This window comes from Ascaphus truei, chromosome 1, assembly GCF_040206685.1.
Source record: "Ascaphus truei isolate aAscTru1 chromosome 1, aAscTru1.hap1, whole genome shotgun sequence".
Taxonomy (NCBI): Eukaryota; Metazoa; Chordata; class Amphibia; order Anura; family Ascaphidae; genus Ascaphus; species Ascaphus truei.
Window position 1 is genome coordinate 6,637,460 of NC_134483.1, and position 22,244 is coordinate 6,659,703.

Consider the following 22,244-nt stretch of genomic DNA (forward strand, 5'->3'; position numbering starts at 1 on the left):
TACCCACTAACCTGGTGGGGAGTTGGGGCCTACCTGGAGGGTGAGGGTACCTATCAGGATGCAGGAGCTGCACTCACTCCCCGCATCCTTCCTTCCCCTTCAGCTCCTCTGCTCCAACTGACGTGACTCATGCAAAGCCCGGGAAATGTATCTATCTCCCTCCAGGGCAGTCCTGCAGCCCTATTGGCTCCTATCAAGCACCTGGTGCCTGCCTCGCTATGCCTCATGGGAATTGTAGTCCCAGGGCACTTACAATAACATTGAGGCCGCGTGCGTGCCTTCCCTCTGCCTACACAAACCTGTAATGGCCGCCGCAACCTCTCACTAACTTCCCCTACTCTCGCGCGACTCTCCTGCGCCTTCCCTGCCCTCACGCAACTGTTCCCTGGCTCTAGGGTTCTCCCTGCGCATGCGCGACTCTGCCCTGTCTCTCGCAGTCTCCCTGCGCATGCGCGAGCTAACTGGGCCGCCGGGGACTCACTGCGCATGCGCGAGTTGAAGCGCAATGGCGGCGCCCTGTGCAAGAGCCGCCGGAGATCTCCTGCACTCCGGCGAGCTCCTTCCTCGGCCCCCACCCTCCTGAATGGCCGTCGGGTTTGCCGCTTGCCTCTGGCAGTACCCGACAGCGTCCGTGGCCACGGAGGCTCCCTGGGGGGTCGAGGAGGGAAAAAGGTGACCTGGCTACATAAATAACAAATATAAATATAAATAACAGATCATGGGAATAAGTGCTTCAGACATACTGTAAAAGTAACATTAAGGAAGGAGTCCCTGCTCCGAGGAGCTTACAATCTAATTGGTAGGTAGGGAGAACGTACAGAGACAGTAGGAGGGAATACTAGTAAGTGCGTCTGCAGGGGGCCAAGCTTTGTGTCATGTGTCCATGATTATCCAGTGCTATTCATATGCTTCTTTAAGCAGATGTGTCTTAAGGTGGGTCTTAAAGGTGGATAGCGAGGGGGCTAGTCGGGTATTGAGGGGAAGGGCATTCCAGAGGTGTGGGGCAGAAAGTGAGAAAGGTTTAAGGCGGGAGAGAGCTTTAGATACAAAGGGGGTAGAGAGAAGACATCCTTGAGAAGAACGCAAGAGTCGTGATGGTGCATAGCGAGAAATTAGGGCTGAGATGTAATGAGGGGCAGAAGAATGTAAAGCTTTAAAAGTGAGGAGGAGAATTGAGTGTGAGATACATGATTTAATCGGAAGCCAGGAGAGGGATTTCAGCAGGGGAGACGCTGAGACAGATTTAGGAAAGAGTAGAGTGATTCTGGCAGCAGCGTTTAGGATAGATTGTAGGGGAGACAGGTGAGAGGTAGGAAGGCCGGACAGCAGGAGGTTGCAGTAATCGAGACGTGAGAGAATGAGGGCCTGAGTCAGAGTTTTAGCAGTTGAGTAACAGAGGAAAGGGCGTATCTTTGTGATATTGCGGAGGAAAAAGCGACAAGTTTTAGAAACGTTTTGAATATGAGAGGAGAATGAGAGAGAGGAATCAAGTGTGACCCCTAGGCAGCGTGCTTGGGTTACTGGGTGAATGATCGTATTTCCAATAGCAATGTGGAAGAATGTAGTAGGGCCAGGTTTGGGAGGTAGTATAAGGAGCTCTGTTTTTGCCATGTTAAGTTTCAGTCGGCGGATGCCCATCCAGGATGATATTCCAGAGAGGCATTCAGAAACTTTGGTCTGTATAGCAGGTGTAAGGTCAGGGGTTGAAAGGGAAATTTGTGTGTCGTCAGCATAGAGGTGATATTTAAACCCAAAAGATGTGATTAGGTCACCTAGAGAGAGTGTGTAGAGAGAAAAGAGAAGGGGTCCAAGGACAGAGCCCTGGGGTACCCCCACAGAGAGATCAATAGAGGAGGAGGAGGTGTTAGCAAAAGAGACACTGAAGGTACGATGGGAGAGGTAAGAGGAGATCCAGGATAAAGCTTTGTTCCGAATACCAAGAGTATGGAGAATGTGAAGGAGAAGAGGGTGGTCCACGGTGTCGAATGCTGCAGAGAGGTCGAGTAATATGAGCAGAGTGTAATGACCTCTGTCTTTGGCAGCGTGGAGGTCATCAGTTATTTTAGTGTGGGCTGTTTCAGTAGAGTGAGCTGTGCGGAAGCCAGATTGTAGAGGGTCTAGTACAGAATAGGTGTTGAGAAAGTGTAGCAATCGAGAGAATACAAGACGTTCAAGGAGTTTGGAGGCAAAAGGCAGGAGGGAGACAGGTCGATAGTTAGAAGGACAGGTAGGGTCAAGCTTGCTGTTTTTGAGTAATGGTATAACGGTTGCATGCTTGAAGGATGAAGGAAAGGTACCAGAGTAGAGGGAAGAGTTAAAGATCTGTGTGAGCATAGGGATTATAGAAGGAGCAAGAGGTTTTAGGAGATGGGAGGGAATGGGATCAAGAGGGCAAGTGGTAGAGGGAGAAGAGGAGATCAGCAGTGATACTGTACATCCTCCTCCGAGATAGCAGAAAAAGAGTCAAGAAAGACAGGAGGAGAGTTGGGAAGCATTGTGGGATGGGAGGAGGCAAAAGATGGGATGTTCTGCCGTATGGACTCCACCTTTTTCTTTAAAAAGTCAGCAAAGTCCTGAGGTGAGATGGAGGAAGAAGAGGAGGCAGCTGAGGGTGGTCTGAGTAGAGCGTCAAAGACAGAAAAGAGACGGCGTGGATTAGACTTGTGTGTGTTGATTAGTGATGAAAAGTAGGTTTGTTTAGCCTGAAAGAGGGCAGAGTTGAAACAGGATAGCATAAATTTGTAGTGAATGAAGTCTGAGAGCGTATGAGATTTCCTCCAGAGGCGTTCAGAGGAACGAGTGGAGGAACGCAGCATGCGTGTGTGGGAGTTTAGCCAGGGTCTGGGGTTAGAAGGGCGAGGACGGCAGAGAGAAAGTGGGGCATGAAGATCAAGAGAGGAAGATAAGGCAGAGTTGTAGTTCCTAACCAGGTTGTCAGGGTCTGAAGCAGAACTGAGAGAGGAGAGGGAGGAGCGTAAAGTGGAATCAAGAGCTGGTAGGTTAATAGAGCGCAGGTTTCTGCAAAAACGAGGGCGAGATGGAGATGGAGATGGAGAGAAGCGAGATAGAGAGAATGAGATGAGATGATGGTCAGAGAGAGGAAATGGGGAAATGGAGAAATCGGAGAGAGAGAAGTTCTTAGTGAAAACCAGATCTAAGTAGTGGCCATCCTTGTGGGTGCTGGCTGCAGTCCACTGTTGAAGGCCAAAAGAAGAGGTTAGAGAAAGAAAGCGGGAAGCCCAAGGGAGAGAGGGGTCATCAATGTGGCAGTTGAAGTCCCCAAGGAGAAGAACAGGGGAGTCTGAGGAGAGTAAGAAAGAGAGCCAGGATTCAAAGTGAGAGAGAAAGGCAGAAGGGGGATGAGTAGAGGAAGGTGGACGATAGATGACCGCCACATGGACCGGGAGAGGAGAGAAGATCTTGACTGTGTGAGCCTCGAAGGAGGGAAAAGCAAGAGAGGGGGGAATAGGAAGGGTTCGGTAACGGCAGACAGAGGAGAGCAGGAGCCCCACGCCTCCACCCCTGCCACCAGGGCGTGGAGTGTGGGAGAAGGAAAGGCCACCATAGGAGAGGGCAGCTTCCAGAGCAGAGTCAGACTGAGTGAGCCAGGTCTCAGTTATAGCAAAGAGAAGCAGGGAGTGAGAGAGAAAGAAGTCATGTACAGAGAGGAACTTGTTAGAAAGAGAGCGTGTGTTCCAAAGGGCACAGGAGAAAGGGAGAGAGGAGGGAGGGTGGCAGGCATGAGGTTAGAGGGGTTGACACCAGAAGGAGTAGAAGTTGCATGTGGAAGGCGAGGACGAGAGCAAGTAGAAATAAGGCAGGGACCAGGATTGGGAGAGATATCCCCAGAAGCAAGGAGGAGAAGCATGGACAGAAAGAGAATGTGAGAGGATGATTTGTAGGGGTGTGTTTTAGTCAGGGTGTATAGCTGTGTGGTGACAGAGGGCGCAGGTAAGAGAGGAGTTCATGTGAACTGAGAAGTGGTGAAGTAAGGAGAGATGGCGAAATATGAATAGAGTTAGAGACATAAGGAGGCTGGTGGAAGGAAGTGCATAATTTGAAAATAAGTGAGGTTACAGTAAATATAAAAAGTAAAGGTGGCATCACAGCAATAGCAATGTGTTGAGATGTGCAGTCTGGGATGATAACCTCCTTTCCAGCGTAGTTCAAATGCAGGAATCAGAAGCAGTAGAGTGTGTCCACTTTTTCCACTTCTTTTTTGAACTTCCTTTTTTAAACTTCCAATATCTCTGCTCAGAGAGAGCTGCATCTCCCTGCTCAGAGCTGCATCTCCCTGCTCAGAGCTGCATCTCCCTGCACAGAGAGAGCTACATATCCCTGCACAGAGAGAGCTGCATCTCCCTGCACAGAGAGAGCTGCATCTCCCTGCTCAGAGCTGCATCTCCCTGCACAGAGAGAGCTGCATCTCCCTGCACAGAGAGAGCTGTATATCCCTGCTCAGAGCTGCATCTCCCTGCTCAGAGAGAGCTGCATATCCCTGCTCAGAGAGCTGCATCTCCATGCCCAGAGCTGCATCTCCCTGCACAGAGAGCTGCATCTCCCTGCACAGAGAGAGTGTAAGGAATCCGCTCCACGGTTTACTGGTTACCTTACCTTGCAGACCGGTGCAGTTCTGGAACAGCTTTCCTGAGGTTTGCTGCAGCCTGGATTCACTCAAAGCAATACACACTCCCTCTGGTATCTACTGCAGCTGTGCAGCCTTTCATTGCAAACTATACTTGCATTCACTCATTAGGGGCAGTACCTTCACACCCCCGCCGGGGATTGGCCCGCTGGCCTTTAAGTATTGCTTGCCCATAATGCTCCTTGCCGAGCATAGTCCTTACTGGATGTCAACTGTTTTGCCACAAGCTCTCGCTTGTTCCCCTTTGCTGAAACCAGGTCACGCCCTGCGTCCTTCAGCTTCCTTCAAGCCGTTTGTTCTCCAATGCTGATTCCAGGTTACGTCCTGCATCCTTCAGCTCCCTTCAAGCCGCTTGTTCCCCTGTGCTGAAGCAGAGATTCGTTCCTGCGACCTTCAGCCTCCTGGATTCCTGCACTAAGTAGTGGTTTCGTCCCTGCGTTCTGCAGTCTCCTGGATTCCTGCACTGAAGCGGAGGTTTCCCTGTATCTACAGCTTCCTGGTTCCTGGGGCCTACTCTTTCCCTAATATAGAGAGGCCGTGTCCTGGTTCCTGCGCTGAAACAGTGGATTCCCTTGCCCGCTCAGGACTTTTGCGCTGTAGCACTGGTGCACCCGTGCAGCAAGACGGTGTGCTATTCTGGTCTGCCTACCATCTCCTGTGACCAGCACCATGGGCCATGGTCGTCGCTCGCGCAAAGGCCAACCCCGCGCTCCTAAGCTGAAGCGGGTTTCTCCTATCTCCTTATTGCCGAACTCCTGCATGGACAATGTTTATCCTGACGTCTCCTGTTCTGACCCTGGCTTGTACAACGACGACGCTGTCTTCTCCAATCCTGATCCTGCGACATATGACTACGAACTGCGCAATCCGGATCAGCCTGCGCGGTCTCAGGTCGGTGCTTTTACAACCCTACCTCAGCCACGCGGTCCGACCCTGGTTTGTGGCGAGCAGAACCCTGACAGAGAGCTGCATCTCCCTGTACAGAGAGAGCTGCATCTCCCTGCTCAGATAGAGCTGCATCTCCCTGCACAGAGAGAGCTGCATATCCCTGCACAGAGAGAGCTGCACCTCCCTGCTCAGAGCTGCATCTCCCTGCTCAGAGCTGCATCTCCCTGCACAGAGAGAGCTGCATCTCCCTGCACAGAGAGAGCTGCATCTCCCTGCACAGAGAGAGCCGCATCTCCCTGCTCAGAGCTGCATCTCCCTGCACAGAGAGAGCTGCATCTCCCTGCACAGAGAGAGCTGTATCTCCCTGCACAGAGAGAGCTGCATCTCCCTGCACAGAGAGAGCTGCATCTCCCTGCACAGAGAGAGCTGAATCTCCCTGCTCAGAGAGAGCTGCATCTCCCTGCTCAGAGAGAGCTGCATCTCCCTGCTCAGAGCTGCATCTCCCTGCTCAGAGAGAGCCGCATCTCCCTGCACAGAGAGAGCTGCATCTCCCTGCTCAGAGCTGCATCTCCCTGCTCAGAGAGAGCTGCATCTCCCTGCACAGAGAGCTGCATCTCCCTGCACAGAGAGCTGCATCTCCTTGCACAGAGAAAGCTGCATCTCCCTGCACAGAGAGAGCTGTATATCCCTGCTCAGAGAGAGCTGCATCTCCCTGCTCAGAGAGAGCCGCATCTCCCTGCACAGAGAGAGCCGCATCTCCCTGCTCAGAGCTGCATCTCCCTGCTCAGAGAGAGCTGCATCTCCCTGCACAGAGAGAGCTGCATATCCCTGCACAGAGAGAGCTGCATCTCCCTGCACAGAGAGAGCTGCATCTCACTGCACAGCGAGAACTGCATCTCCCTGCTCAGAGCTGCATCTCCCTGTACAGAGAGAGCTGCATCTCCCTGCACAGAGAGAGCTGCATCTCCCTGCACAGAGAGAGCTGCATCTCCCAGCACAGAGAGAGCCGCATCTCCCTGCACAGAGAGAGCTGCATATCTCTGCTCAGAGCTGCATCTCCCTGCTCAGAGAGAGCTGCATCTCCCTGCACAGAGAGAGCTGCATCTCCCTGCACAGAGAGAGCTGCATCTCCCTGCACAGAGAGAGCTGCATCTCCCTGCACAGAGAGAGCTGCATCTCCCTGCACAGAGAGAGCTGCATCTCCCTGCACAGAGAGAGCTGAATCTCTCTGCTCAGAGAGAGCTCCATCTCCATGCTCAGAGCTGCATCTCCCTGCTCAGAGCTGCATCTCCCTGCTCAGAGCTGCATCTCCCTGCACAAAGAGAGCTACATATCCCTGCACAGAGAGAGCTGCATCTCCCTGCACAGAGAGAGCTGCATCTCCCTGCTCAGAGCTGCATCTCCCTGCACAGAGAGAGCTGCATCTCCCTGCACAGAGAGAGCTGTATATCCCTGCTCAGAGCTGCATCTCCCTGCTCAGAGAGAGCTGCATATCCCTGCTCAGAGAGCTGCATCTCCATGCCCAGAGCTGCATCTCCCTGCACAGAGAGCTGCATCTCCCTGCACAGAGAGAGCTGCATCTCCCTGTCCAGAGAGAGCTGCATCTCCCTGCTCAGATAGAGCTGCATCTCCCTGCACAGAGAGAGCTGCATATCCCTGCACAGAGAGAGCTGCATCTCCCTGCTCAGAGCTGCATCTCCCTGCTCAGAGCTGCATCTCCCTGCACAGAGAGAGCTGCATCTCCCTGCACAGAGAGAGCTGCATCTCCCTGCACAGAGAGAGCCGCATCTCCCTGCTCAGAGCTGCATCTCCCTGCACAGAGAGAGCTGCATCTCCCTGCACAGAGAGAGCTGCATCTCCCTGCACAGAGAGAGCTGCATCTCCCTGCACAGAGAGCCGCATCTCCCTGCACAGAGAGAGCCGCATCTCCCTGCACAGAGAGAGCCGCCTCTCCCTGCACAGAGAGAGCCGCATCTCCCTGCTCAGAGAGAGCTGCATCTACCTGCTCAGAGAGAGCTGCATCTCCCTGCACAAAGAAAGCTGCATCTCCCTGCACAGAGAGAGCCGCATCTCCCTGCTCAGAGCCGCATCTCCCTGCTCAGAGAGAGCCGCATCTCCCTGCACAGAGAGAGCCGCATCTCCCTGCTCAGAGCTGCATCTCCCTGCACAGAGAGAGAGCTGCATCTACCTGCACAGAGAGAGCTGCATCTCCCTGCACAGAGAGAGCTGCATCTCCCTGCACAGAGAGAGCTGCATCTCCCTGCTCAGAGAGAGCTGCATCTCCCTGCTCAGAGAGAGCTGCATCTCCCTGCTCAGAGAGAGCTGCATCTCCCTGCTCAGAGTTGCATCTCCCTGCACAGAGAGAGCTTCATATCCCTGCACAGAGAGAGCTGCATATCCCTGCTCAGAGCTGCATCTCCCTGCTCAGAGAGAGCTGCATCTCCCTGCACAGAGAGAGCTGCATCTCCCTGCACAGAGAGAGTTGCATCTCCCTGCACAGAGAGAGCTGCATCTCCCTGCACAGAGAGAGCTGTATCTCCCTGCACAGAGAGAGCTGCATCTCCCTGCACAGAGAGAGCTGCATCTCCCTGCACAGAGAGAGCTGCATCTCCCTGCACAGAGAGGGCTGCATCTCCCTGCACAGAGAGAGCTGAATATCTCTGCTCAGAGAGCTGCATCTCCCTGCTCAGAGCTGCATCTCCCTGCTCAGAGCTGCATCTCCCTGCACAGAGAGAGCTACATATCCCTGCACAGAGAGAGCTGCATCTCCCTGCTCAGAGCTGCATCTCCCTGCACAGAGAGAGCTGCATCTCCCTGCACAGAGAGAGCTGTATATCCCTGCTCAGAGCTGCATCTCCCTGCTCAGAGAGAGCTGCATATCCCTGCTCAGAGAGCTGCATCTCCATGCCCAGAGCTGCATCTCCCTGCACAGAGAGAGCTGCATCTCCCTGCACAGAGAGAGCTGCATCTCCCTGTACAGAGAGAGCTGCATCTCCCTGCTCAGATAGAGCTGCATCTCCCTGCACAGAGAGAGCTGCATATCCCTGCACAGAGAGAGCTGCATCTCCCTGCTCAGAGCTGCATGTCCCTGCTCAGAGCTGCATCTCCCTGCACAGAGAGAGCTGCATCTCCCTGCACAGAGAGAGCTGCATCTCCCTGCACAGAGAGAGCCGCATCTCCCTGCTCAGAGCTGCATCTCCCTGCACAGAGAGAGCTGCATCTCCCTGCACAGAGAGAGCTGCATCTCCCTGCACAGAGAGAGCTGCATCTCCCTGCACAGAGAGAGCCGCATCTCCCTGCACAGAGAGAGCTGCATCTACCTGCTCAGAGAGAGCTGCATCTACCTGCTCAGAGAGAGCTGCATCTCCCTGCACAAAGAAAGCTGCATCTCCCTGCACAGAGAGAGCTGCATCTCCCTGCACAGAGAGAGCTGCATCTCCCTGCACAGAGAGAGCTGCATCTCCCTGCACAGAGAGAGCAGCATCTCCCTGCACAGAGAGAGCTGCATCTCCCTGCACAGAGAGAGCTGCATCTCCCTGCACAGAGAGAGCTGCATCTCCCTGCTCAGAGCTGCATCTCCCTGCTCAGAGCTGCATCTCCCTGCACAGAGAGAGCTGCATCTCCCTGCTCAGAGAGAGCTGCATCTCCCTGCACAGAGAGAGCTGCATCTCCCTGCTCAGAGCTGCATCTCCCTGCACAGAGAGAGCTGCATCTCCCTGCTCAGAGTTGCATCTCCCTGCACAGAGAGAGCTTCATATCCCTGCACAGATAGAGCTGCATATCCCTGCTCAGAGCTGCATCTCCCTGCTCAGAGAGAGCTGCATCTCCCTGCACAGAGAGAGCTGCATCTACCTGCACAGAGAGAGCTGCATCTCCCTGCACAGAGAGAGAGCTGCATCTCCCTGCACAGAGAGAGCTGCATCTACCTGCACAGAGAGAGCTGCATCTCCCTGCACAGAGAGAGAGCTGCATCTCCCTGCACAGCTTCTGCAGGCGATTACCCTGTTTATATTTGAATTTTATTATTATAGTATTGAAGCAGGGGGTCTCTGGCCTGAACCCCAGTAATTCCATGTTAGGGGACCCCCTGCTTCCTTAGATACAGGCCCCATTACGGGTTATTAACCACTTGGGTAATTAAGGGGTTAACTCCCCACTTTGCAACCCACCCGGTAGGCCTAACTACCCTAAACCATGAAAACTACCCTGTGACGGGGAGGGGGTAGCCAGGCTAGCAGTAACGTTTTCAGCCCATTTGGTTACTTCTGATCCATGTATTGGGGTTCGTGAGTGTCAGCTCTTGGGCCCAGTGATTGTACATGCTTGTTGTAAAATGATGAGACAATAAAGAATTGAGTGCCAGCGAGAAGGGAGTGCCAGCGCGCAGGGAGTGCCAGCGCGCAGGGAGTGCCAGCGCGCAGGGAGTGCCAGCGCGCAGGGAGTGCCAGCGAGCAGGGAGTGCCAGCGAGCAGGGAGTGCCAGCGCGCAGGGAGTGCCAGCGCGCAGGGAGTACCAGCGCGCAGGGAGTGCCAGCGAGCAGGGAGTGCCAGCACGCAGTTAGTGCCACCGCGCAGGGAGTACCACCGCGCAGGGAGTGCCAGCGCGCAGGGAGTGCCAGCGAGCAGGGAGTGCCAGCGAGCAGAGATTTGCCGGGCTATGAGTTTCAAGGGGGGTTTCACGGAGAAAGACTTGTCAGAATGTGCCTAGCTAGTCGGGTTCCAGAGTTGCTGGATACCCCAAAAATGTACCCGGGAATCAGGTCAGAGAATCCTGGATACATATAGGCACGTTACTCTGGTCAAAATCTCCCCTTGAATACGACTCACAGCTAGGATTTCCTGCTTCAGCACAGACCATAATGGTATATGGGACATAGGGATGTGAGGTGTCCCTGAACTTGTCAAGGGGTCTCTAGGTTAAGGGCGATACCCAGTTAATGCCCAAGTCACCCAGAACCTGTTTAGGTGTTCTGGGGTACTCCAACCATACATAAGGTTGTGAGGGATGTTATAAGCCCTAGTCTAATTTGTAGTGTGTGGGGAATATGGCTGGTAAGAAATAAAGTGCCGCTTCTTATTCTAATTCACATACCAGAAGACTTAGGATAGTTTTAAAGTGTATCTTTTTATTAACAAAGTGTTTTAAAACATATACAGGCATACCCTGCATTAACGTACGCAATGGGACCAGAGCATATATGTAAAGTGAAAATGTACTTAAAGTGAAGCACTACCTTTTCCCCACTTATCGATGCATGAACTGTACGGCAATCGTCATATACGTGCATAACTGATGTAAATAACGCATGTGTAACAGGCTCTATAGTCTCCCCGCTTGTACACAGCTTCGGTAGAGGTAGGGAGCCGGTATTGCTGTTCAGGACGTGCTGACAGGCGCATGCGTGAGCTGCTGTTTGCCTATTGAGCGAGATGTACTTACTCGCGAGTGTACTTAAAGTGAGTGTCCTTAAACCGGGGTATGCCTGTATTGCTTTGTGCACAGTATCATGAGCTGGGACTTTCAGATCCAATCTTCTGACGGACCACTGGGCTACCAGTGAGTCTACTCAGACATCGGACATGAAAGCCACAGAGGATGCTTCAGGTGTGAAGACCATTTGGGTATATGGAGAAATGTTTGTGTGATCACATCCACTATTGCAAACAGTGCGCTTTATTTTGGGTTAATCCTCAAACTGTGTGATCATTAATTAACTAGCTATATGTACAGCAGTCCGGTTGGGGCTGATGAGTGGGAGGTTAGGAAGAGGTGCAACCCTCCGTGGAGTTGGGCCAGTTGAGGATGAGCGGATCGGGCCATAGGAACGAGCACGGCAGCCTGGACTCCGATAGGCTGTTGTGCTGTACCTGGCCCTATCGGCTCGCGTGGACCCTCCCGGAGAGGTGGAGACTCCTTCCTGCTACTACCCAGCTGTCACCATGGAGTTGTCCTGCCGGATCGCATAGCGCGATCTGACGTTCGTGAGGAGGGGCGACCCGCGGATGCACGATCCCGTGTATCACGGGACGTGGCACGCAGGGCTGACCCGCATGACGTCAGATCGGCGCGCAGCGGTGTTTGGCGCCATTTCTGTAATCTTTGATTGGTGATTTGTTAGCTATAGGGTAGATATAAAGGGGTCCCCTTCTCCTAGTCCCCCATACTCCTTGATAAAGGACCCCACCGGTCTGAAACGCGTAGGAGTTTTTGTCTCACCCCCTGGGGTTATGTTAACTGAGTGTTGCTGAATAAATAGAATTTTCTTTTTCCTACCACCTGGCTCCCTGGCAGTGCACTGTTTTTGCTCTCTTTTCGTGAAGACCATTTGGGCAGAGGATCTAGGCTTAAGTACCCATGTCCTGAGATTAATGAAAGTCATCGGAACTACCATTGGCCCCACCAGACAGTGAGACGCCTAGCCCAGCAGGTAGCTTCCGAATACCACGTGGCAGGGGTGGCAGTCTTGCGCATGCCCTTGGCTGATTCCAAAGATTCGTTTGCCCAGCTTCACTAGACTGGCATCGCTCTGATTGGCTGGTAGAAAAGTTCCCTCGCTGGGATTGGCTGGAGTATTTCATGAATGAACTCTGAAAAACTATAAGAATCTCTCAACCGATCAGTTCGAGAGATTGTAATCGCCAGAACAGCAGCGGCAAATTTAAAAACGACAAAAAGCTGCTCCGAAAGAAATAGCAAAGACGCCGGCTTCAGAAATCCGAGGGGAAATGTTCTGAAAAAGTGAAAAAGTCCCATCTTTTTGTGGCCAAGTTCTCTAAAAACGAACGTAGCGGTCGCGGCTGGGATTGCACGCCGAATTTCGTTCAGGACGTTTGGAGCGAACTCCCGGTGAAGAGATTTCAAGTCCACTGGAGGAGAAGGAGCGGTGGCGTCAGGAACTTCGGGACGATTTGAGTTCTAGGACATTTCGGCCAAGTCCCGGTCAACGAAAGACTCTTGTTTTGTGTTATATTGAGCTAGAAAAGTCTAGTTTTTTTTGCCCAGGTCCCAAGTAAGTGTGTTCTTATGTAGTTTGTGTTCCACTGTGTGTATTCCTTTTCATGCGAATACATCTATGATTTATTTCACTTATCTTGTTTTGCTCAATGGATGATCCTGGTAAAAAGGATCTCGCAGTGGTCTGGAGTAATAGCCCGGGCTAAACCTGCTGGGTAGATATAGAGACCCAATATTCAAAAGGCCTCCCTCTTCCACTCTCATTTTGGGTAGAGGAGAAAAAGGGGTCTATTAGGAAACCCGTGGTTTAATGAATAATGATCAGCGAGGACTGGGCTATAGTATTTGTTCTGCCTAGGTACTCTCCCCAATTAAACTTCTTAAGATGCAGAAGATTGAAATTTAAATCTGAACCGGAACTAGAGTTAAGACGTTGTCACCCCCCCTCCCCCTCCCCTTCCTCCTCCCAGAACATTTTCTCTTATTTCTTAATTTAATTTGCACACAGATACCCAGCAAGCTCTGATGAACCCCAAAAATTACCACAAAATATATACATATGTATATAAGTGTCAAAAGGAGAGCTACTGGGCGTGGCTAAATGTATACAACAAAAAAACAAAGACGTACCCTAGGCTTCTTTGTTTTTTTGGTGTATAAATTTAGCCACGGCCAGTAGCTCTCCTTTTGACACTTATATACATATATATTGTGGTAATTTTTGGGGTTCATCAGAGCTTTCTGGGTATCTGTGTGTTTATTAACTGTTTCCAGCTGGTCTCAGCTGTTTTGGAGGTCAGTGGCCCCTCCCCCCCAGGGTTTAAGCTCGCCCCTCCCCACTCTCCAAATAAACAAGTCTTTTCATGCAGCTGGTTGTGACAGATCCAATGCGATCATTCTTCCTCTAATTATAGAGGTAACTAAGAATTTTATACCAGTTAGTGTTAGGACCTGCAATATCTGGTCATGCCTTGATGTGGCTCGCATGCTTAAAATGCTTTGGCCAAAGGGTTTAACTAAATGACCCTTTTTCAAGAGATATATAGGTATTTCACTGTGTATTTTTGTCATTTTGTAGCCCTGGGCTTCTTTGTTTTTCGTTGTCGAATTTCATTTGGTTTAATTTAACTTAATTTACTTTAATCTGACTCGACTCAGGTGGACCTGAGTTGATCTGTTTGGATATAGATAGACAAAAAGGAATAGAGGCTGGGGCGCTCCCTTGTTTATTAGGCTTGTGGTGTGGCCTGTTTTGCAATGTGTAACCAAATAAGGGGTAGTGTATACTTGCCCTTGTTGTTTTCTGCAGCTGGACCTGGAAAGAAGATAAAGCCCGGAATCTTCTTGAAATGACAGTAGAATCGGTGGATTGGTCAGCGCACGGGTTTTTTTTGCTCACAGGATGAAAAGAGAAAATGAGGGACACGTGATTAGTGTTAAACCAGACAGAACATTAACCAATAGTACAATGTGCTTGTCTAAAATAGTAAAGGATAGTAAAAAATGCTCCAAAAGAATTTTTTTAAATCTGGATTTGGGGCTTGGAACAGCCTAAAGTTGAAAGATAAAAACTACTTCATAAAAATTCCTAGAAGTGAAATTCTGTAGTGGATGGTGGGCTGAAGGATGTAAAATAAAATAAAATAAAAATGAAAATAATAATGTAAGGGATGTGGGGGTGGGTGATTAGCGCGCTCTTGTGCAGCCTGCTGCAAAGCAGGGATGGTGATGCTGCTTATGCAGTACTACACAGTCTGCTGCCTGGCGAAGATAGTGTTGCTGGCTTGGCGATATTCTTTAAATTTATGTGATGCCAGAAGCAGTGGCTTCCTCCTCCTTCCACTGGAGGTGGTTTGTGGTGCTGATTAGTAAAGCCAAATGGAGTTTCTGGTGTAGGGGTGACTACCTACTCCTCCTTATGGAGGTGGTACGTAAGTGACTTCTCTCCCGGGTGCCCGATTCAAAGAAAGAAAGGGCCAGACCGGTGAGTAGGTGAAAATAAGTTTATTAAATGCATACAACAGCAAACAGGAAAAAAACACTTACAATACAGCTTGGGCGGCAGCCCAGCTTCAGCTTAGACGTCCGATGGCGCTCCTCCGACCGGTGTATCCCCCGTGACCGCGTCCGGTTCCCGCCATCGGACGCGGTCACGGGAGATATTTTCACCTACTCACCGGTCTGGCCCTTTCTTTCTTTGAATCGGGCACCCGGGAGAGAAGTCACTTACGTACCACCTCCATAAGGAGGAGTAGGTAGTCACCCCTACACCAGAAACTCCATTTGGCTTTACTAATCAGCACCACAAACCACCTCCAGTAGAAGGAGGAGGAAGCCACTGCTTCTGGCATCACATAAATTTAAAGAATACCGCCAAGCCAGCAACACTATCTTCGCCAGGCAGCAGACTGTATAGTACTGCATAAGCAGCATCACCATCCCTGCTTTGCAGCAGGCTGCACAAGAGCGCGCTAATCACCCACCCCCACATCCCTTACATTATTATTTTCATTTTTATTTTATTTTATTTTACATCCTTCAGCCCACCATCCACTACAGAATTTCACTTCTAGGAATTTTTATGAAGTAGTTTTTATCTTTCAACTTTAGGCTGTTCCAAGCCCCAAATCCAGATTTAAAAAAAATTCTTTTGGAGCATTTTTTACTATCCTTTACTATTTTAGACAAGCACATTGTACTATTGGTTAATGTTCTGTCTGGTTTAACACTAATCACGTGTCCCTCATTTTCTCTTTTCATCCTGTGAGCAAAAAAAACCCGTGCGCTGACCAATCCACCGATTCTACTGGATATAGATAGACACTGTCTGATTCAGATGGGCCGATTAACTCAATCTAAAAGAGTCTTGTGGATCCCTCTCAGGTCCTAAATATGATCTGCTATATACATCATAGTATAACCGTATTCAAGTAGACGTGGTATCACAATATATGTATGAACAAAGAGATTATAACGTGGATTGTATCTTTCTTGTATCTGTTTATTTTTGCGTTGTGCACTGTATTACAACGTACTGGTCTGCGTTATTGTCTTATGTTGTTGTTTTACAATATGGAAAAAACAATAAAATCATTTCAAACTAAAAAAAATGATGCTGCAACGTCACAAGGTGTCGCGGCGATACACGATGTCACAAGGTGTCGCGGAGATACACGATGTCACAAGGTGTCGCGGAGATACACGATGTCACAAGGTGTCGCGGAGATACACGATGTCACAAGGTGTCGTGGCGATACACGATGTCACAAGGTGTCGCGGCGATACACGATGTCACAAGGTGTCGCGGCGATACACGATGTCACAAGGTGTCGCGGCGATACACGATGTCACAAGGTGTCGCGGCGGTACACGATGTCACAAGGTGTCGCGGCGGTACACAACTGTTACGCCGATGCTCGCCACAAACCGGGACCGGACCGCGGGGCTGAGGTGGGGTTATATAATCACCGACCTTAGTCCGCGCAGACTGATCCGGAGTGCGCAGTTCGTAGTCGTACATCGCAGGGTCAGGATTGGAGAAGGCAGCATCGTCGTTATTGAAGCCAAAGTCGGGGTAGGAGAAGACAGGACAATCGATGGCCGAAGCAGGGTCAGGATAGAAGACATCCGGGTGGTCGTAGTCGCAGCAAGGAATCGGCAACAAGCAGACAGGAGTTCCCCGCTTCAGCTTAGGAGCGTGAGCGCGGGAGTGGCCTCTGCGCGAGGAGCGGGCTCGGCCCATGACGCCGGTCTCAGCAGGGGGAGACAGCAGGCTGGCCGAAGTACACCGCAGGGCAGCGTCGGGGAAACCAACGCTTCAGCACAGAAGTCCAAGGCAGACCACTGCATGGAGATAGCAGCAGGCCGCAGGAAATTAAGGGTAACCACTGCTAGGAGTGAATGCAGAAGGTACCAGTGCTGGCTAACCACGCTTCAGCACAGGAGACAGGAACAGACATGAACAGACCTCTGGATACTCAGGAACTAGGAAGGTTAGAACACTAGGAGAGAGGCCTGGGCGGTTTGTGGCAGAGACATTAACGTCCAAGGTAGGAGTTATGCTCGGCACTGGTTCAGTGCCAACGCCCAGGATATAAAGGGCGGAGATCCAATCACAGGAGGTGGGTGTGTGAGAATTCCTCCAATGATGTAGCACAGGCAGAAGCTGCAATGAGAGGCAGCACATGTGCCATTGATTGCCAGAGGAAGCTTGCAACTGCAGAAGTCTGCAAGGCTATAATCAAAGCCAGGAGCGGATTCCTTACAACAACGTCACAAGGTGTCGCGGGGGTACACGACGTCACAAGGTGTCGCGGCAGTACACGACGTCACAAGGTGTCGCGGCGGTACACGACGTCACAAGGTGTCGCGGCGATACACGACGTCACAAGGTGTCGCGGCAGTACACGACGTCACAAGGTGTCGCGGCAGTACACGACGTCACAAGGTGTCGCGGCGGTACACGACGTCACAAGGTGTCGCGGCAGTACACGACGTCACAAGGTGTCGCGGTGGTACACGACGTTACAAGGTGTCCCGGTGGTACACGATGTCACAAGGTGTCGCGGGGGTACACGACGTCACAAGGTGTCGCGGCGGTACACGACGTGACAAGGTGTCGCGGCGGTACACGAAGTCACAAGGTGTCGCGGGGGTACACGACGTCACAAGGTGTCGCGGCGGTACACGAAGTCACAAGGTGTCGCGGGGGTACACGACGTCACAAGGTGTCGCGGCGGTACACGACGTCACAAGGTGTCGCGGCAGTACACGACGTCACAAGGTGTCGCGGCGATACACGACGTCACAAGGTGTCGCGGCGATACACGACGTCACAAGGTGTCGCGGCAGTACACGACGTCACAAGGTGTCGCGGCAGTACACGACGTCACAAGGTGTCGCGGTGGTACACGACGTTACAAGGTGTCCCGGTGGTACACGATGTCACAAGGTGTCGCGGGGGTACACGACGTCACAAGGTGTCGCGGGGGTACACGATGTCACAAGGTGTCGCGGGGGTACACGACGTGACAAGGTGTCGCGGCGGTACACGATGTCACAAGGTGTCGCGGCGATACACGACGTCACAAGGTGTCGCGGCGGTACACGACGTCACAAGGTGTCGCGGCAGTACACGACGTCACAAGGTGTCGCGGCGGTACACGACGTCACAAGGTGTCGCGGCAGTACACGACGTCACAAGGTGTCGCGGTGGTACACGACGTCACAAGGTGTCCCGGTGGTACACGATGTCACAAGGTGTCGCGGGGGTACACGACGTCACAAGGTGTCGCGGCGGTACACGACGTCACAAGGTGTCGCGGGGGTACACGACGTCACAAGGTGTCGCGGGGGTACACAACGTCACAAGGTGTCGCGGGGGTACACAACGTCACAAGGTGTCGCGGGGGTACACGATGTCACAAGGTGTCGCGGCGGTACACGACGTCACATTCCCATGTAAACGGGATGTTGCGGCGCCATTTTCCACCACGATGTCACGTTGCCATGGCAACATGATGCCATGTGACATCGCTGCGTCATTTGACGCCACCACGCTGAAGGAGGAAGAGGGCGGGATGAAGGAAAAGGTTAGAACATTTACAGCGGCCCCACGCTCTCCCCCGACAATCAGTGGGGAAGAGAGCGGGGCCTCTGTATATGGGAGAAATAAAAATGGGGTACATTTGTCATCCCAAAATGTTGTCACCCTAGGCCCGGGCCTAATGGGAAATCCGCCAGTGCCCCTAAGTATTTACTTTAAAAATATTGATAAAAAAATGTACACTTAATTCTGAATGCTTCAAATGCCACATTGTGACATAACTCATTTATCCTCAATGCATTACTGCATTTGTTTTATTGTTGATCTAAATACAATATGTCAAGATGTACAATATACATAATCCACTCATACTGTACACCCGAGATGTGCATCAATATAATCCACTCATACTGTACACCCGAGATGTGCATCAATATAATCCACTCATACTGTACACCCGAGATGTGCATCAATATAATCCACTCATACTGTACACCTGAGATGTACATCAATATAATCCACTCATACTGTACACCTGAGATGTACATCAATATAATCCACTCATACTGTACACCCGAGATGTGCATCAATATAATCCACTCATACTGTACACCCGAGATGTACATCAATATAATCCACTCATACTGTACACCCGAGATGTACATCAATATAATCCACTCATACTGTACACCCGAGATGTGCATCAATATAATCCACTCATACTGTACACCCGAGATGTACATCAATATAATCCACTCATACTGTACACCCGAGATGTGCATCAATATAATCCACTCATACTGTACACCCGAGGTGTGCATCAATATAATCCACTCATACTGTACACCCGAGGTGTGCATCAATATAATCCACTCATACTGTACACCCGAGATGTGCATCAATATAATCCACTCATACTGTACACCCGAGATGTGCATCAATATAATCCACTCATACTGTACACCCGAGATGTGCATCAATATAATCCACTCATACTGTACACCCGAGATGTACATCAATATAATCCACTCATACTGTACACCCGAGATGTGCATCAATATAATCCACTCATACTGTACACCCGAGATGTGCATCAATATAATCCACTCATACTGTACACCCGAGATGTACATCAATATAATCCACTCATACTGTACACCCGAGATGTGCATCAATATACATAATCCACTCATACTGTACACCCGAGATGTGCATCAATATAATCCACTCATACTGTACACCCGAGATGTACATCAATATAATCCACTCATACTGTACACCCGAGATGTACATCAATATAATCCACTCATACTGTACACCCGAGATGTACATCAATATAATCCACTCATACTGTACACCCGAGATGTGCATCAATATAATCCACTCATACTGTACACCCGAGATGTGCATCAATATAATCCACTCATACTGTACACCCGAGATGTACATCAATATAATCCACTCATACTGTACACCCGAGATGTACATCAATATAATCCACTCATACTGTACACCCGAGATGTACATCAATATAATCCACTCATACTGTACACCCGAGATGTGCATCAATATAATCCACTCATACTGTACACCCGAGATGTGCATCAATATAATGCACTCATACTGTACACCCGAGATGTACATCAATATAATCCACTCATACTGTACACCCGAGATGTACATCAATATAATCCACTCATACTGTACACCCGAGATGTGCATCAATATAATCCACTCATACTGTACACCCGAGATGTGCATCAATATAATCCACTCATACTGTACACCCGAGATGTACATCAATATAATCCACTCATACTGTACACCCGAGATGTACATCAATATAATCCACTCATACTGTACACCCGAGATGTACATCAATATAATCCACTCATACTGTACACCCGAGATGTGCATCAATATAATCCACTCATACTGTACACCCGAGATGTGCATCAATATAATCCACTCATACTGTACACCCGAGATGTACATCAATATAATCCACTCATACTGTACACCCGAGATGTACATCAATATAATCCACTCATACTGTACACCCGAGATGTGCATCAATATAATCCACTCATACTGTACACCCGAGGTGTGCATCAATATAATCCACTCATACTGTACACCCGAGATGTGCATCAATATAATCCACTCATACTGTACACCCGAGATGTGCATCAATATAATCCACTCATACTGTACACCCGAGATGTGCATCAATATACATAATCCACTCATACTGTACACCCGAGATGTGCATCAATATAATCCACTCATACTGTACACCCGAGATGTGCATCAATATAATCCACTCATACTGTACACCCGAGATGTGCATCAATATAATCCACTCATACTGTACACCCGAGATGTACATCAATATAATCCACTCATACTGTACACCCGAGATGTGCATCAATATAATCCACTCATACTGTACACCCGAGGTGTGCATCAATATAATCCACTCATACTGTACACCCGAGGTGTGCATCAATATAATCCACTCATACTGTACACCCGAGATGTGCATCAATATAATCCACTCATACTGTACACCCGAGATGTACATCAATATAATCCACTCATACTGTACACCCGAGATGTGCATCAATATAATCCACTCATACTGTACACCCGAGATGTGCATCAATATAATCCACTCATACTGTACACCCGAGGTGTGCATCAATATAATCCACTCATACTGTACACCCGAGATGTGCATCAATATAATCCACTCATACTGTACACCCGAGATGTGCATCAATATAATCCACTCATACTGTACACCTGAGATGTGCATCAATATACATAATCCACTCATACTGTACACCCGAGATGTGCATCAATATAATCCACTCATACTGTACACCCGAGATGTGCATCAATATAATCCACTCATACTGTACACCCGAGATGTGCATCAATATAATCCACTCATACTGTACACCCGAGATGTGCATCAATATAATCCACTCATACTGTACACCCGAGATGTGCATCAATATACATAATCCACTCATACTGTACACCCGAGATGTGCATCAATATAATCCACTCATACTGTACACCCGAGATGTGCATCAATATAATCCACTCATACTGTACACCCGAGATGTGCATCAATATACATAATCCACTCATACTGTACACCCGAGATGTGCATCAATATAATCCACTCATACTGTACACCCGATATGTGCATCAATATAATCCACTCATACTGTACACCCGAGATGTGCATCAATATAATCCACTCATACTGTACACCCGAGATGTACATCAATATAATCCACTCATACTGTACACCCGAGATGTGCATCAATATAATCCACTCATACTGTACACCCGAGATGTGCATCAATATAATCCACTCATACTGTACACCCGAGATGTGCATCAATATAATCCACTCATACTGTACACCCGAGATGTGCATCAATATAATGCACTCATACTGTACACCCGAGATGTGCATCAATATAATGCACTCATACTGTACACCCGAGATTTTTATATATTTTTTAAATGGTAAAGACGTTTAATTTAAGCATAACATACTTCCTCTTTTTCTTGTCTTGGGAGCAGTTCCTCCAACTACAATGCCCCGCGCGGAGTTTTCTCTCTGGAGGTAAGTACCAGTCCCTCCCAGTATCCACCTCAAAAGAAAGCGTTACATTTCCGATGCCAAACAATCGTGTTTTCACTCACTCCAGCAATCACAATACTGTTTGTTTCATTGTGCGCAGTTCCCCCCCTCCTGTCTTATTCCTCTTTCCCTCCGCTCATTCAGCGGTCGCTACTCACCAGGTATGCTTGCTTTCTCAGTCTCCTCCTTTGTGGTTGTGAGTCTCCAGTGGTATGACTGACATGGTATCTTACAGTACGTGTCTAAATTAACATCCCAAAAATCTTTTTTTTTAGTTTTTGCTCTAAAATAGAAGTTCTTTTTCCAAGCATTGTATTGGCCCAAAACCATATATACACCTTTTGCTTCAAAACCATTAACATGGTTCCCTATAGGCTTAAGCTTGCTGCATGGTCACAGCTTGGAGCACAGCCAGGGTTAAGATGCATAACCAGCAAACCCACCCACAGACAGCCGTTTCGACCTTAATGGGTCTCATCAGTGTGGGGTTGGTTAACTGGCTATGCAAAAATTAAGCAAGGATAGGTTTTACCATACTTAGTTAAGTT

At 49.7% G+C, this 22,244-nt stretch overlaps 1 protein-coding gene across 1 annotated transcript in view; it reads left to right on the plus strand.

Annotated features, from left to right (window-relative positions):
* Positions 1–22,244, plus strand: part of LOC142462825 (uncharacterized) — a 130,428-nt gene that overhangs the window by 40,075 nt on the left and 68,109 nt on the right. The window contains exon 7 of the mRNA XM_075586333.1: positions 21,636–21,678. Within this exon, the coding sequence (XP_075442448.1) occupies positions 21,636–21,678 (43 nt within the window). The remainder of the gene's footprint in view (positions 1–21,635; positions 21,679–22,244) is intronic.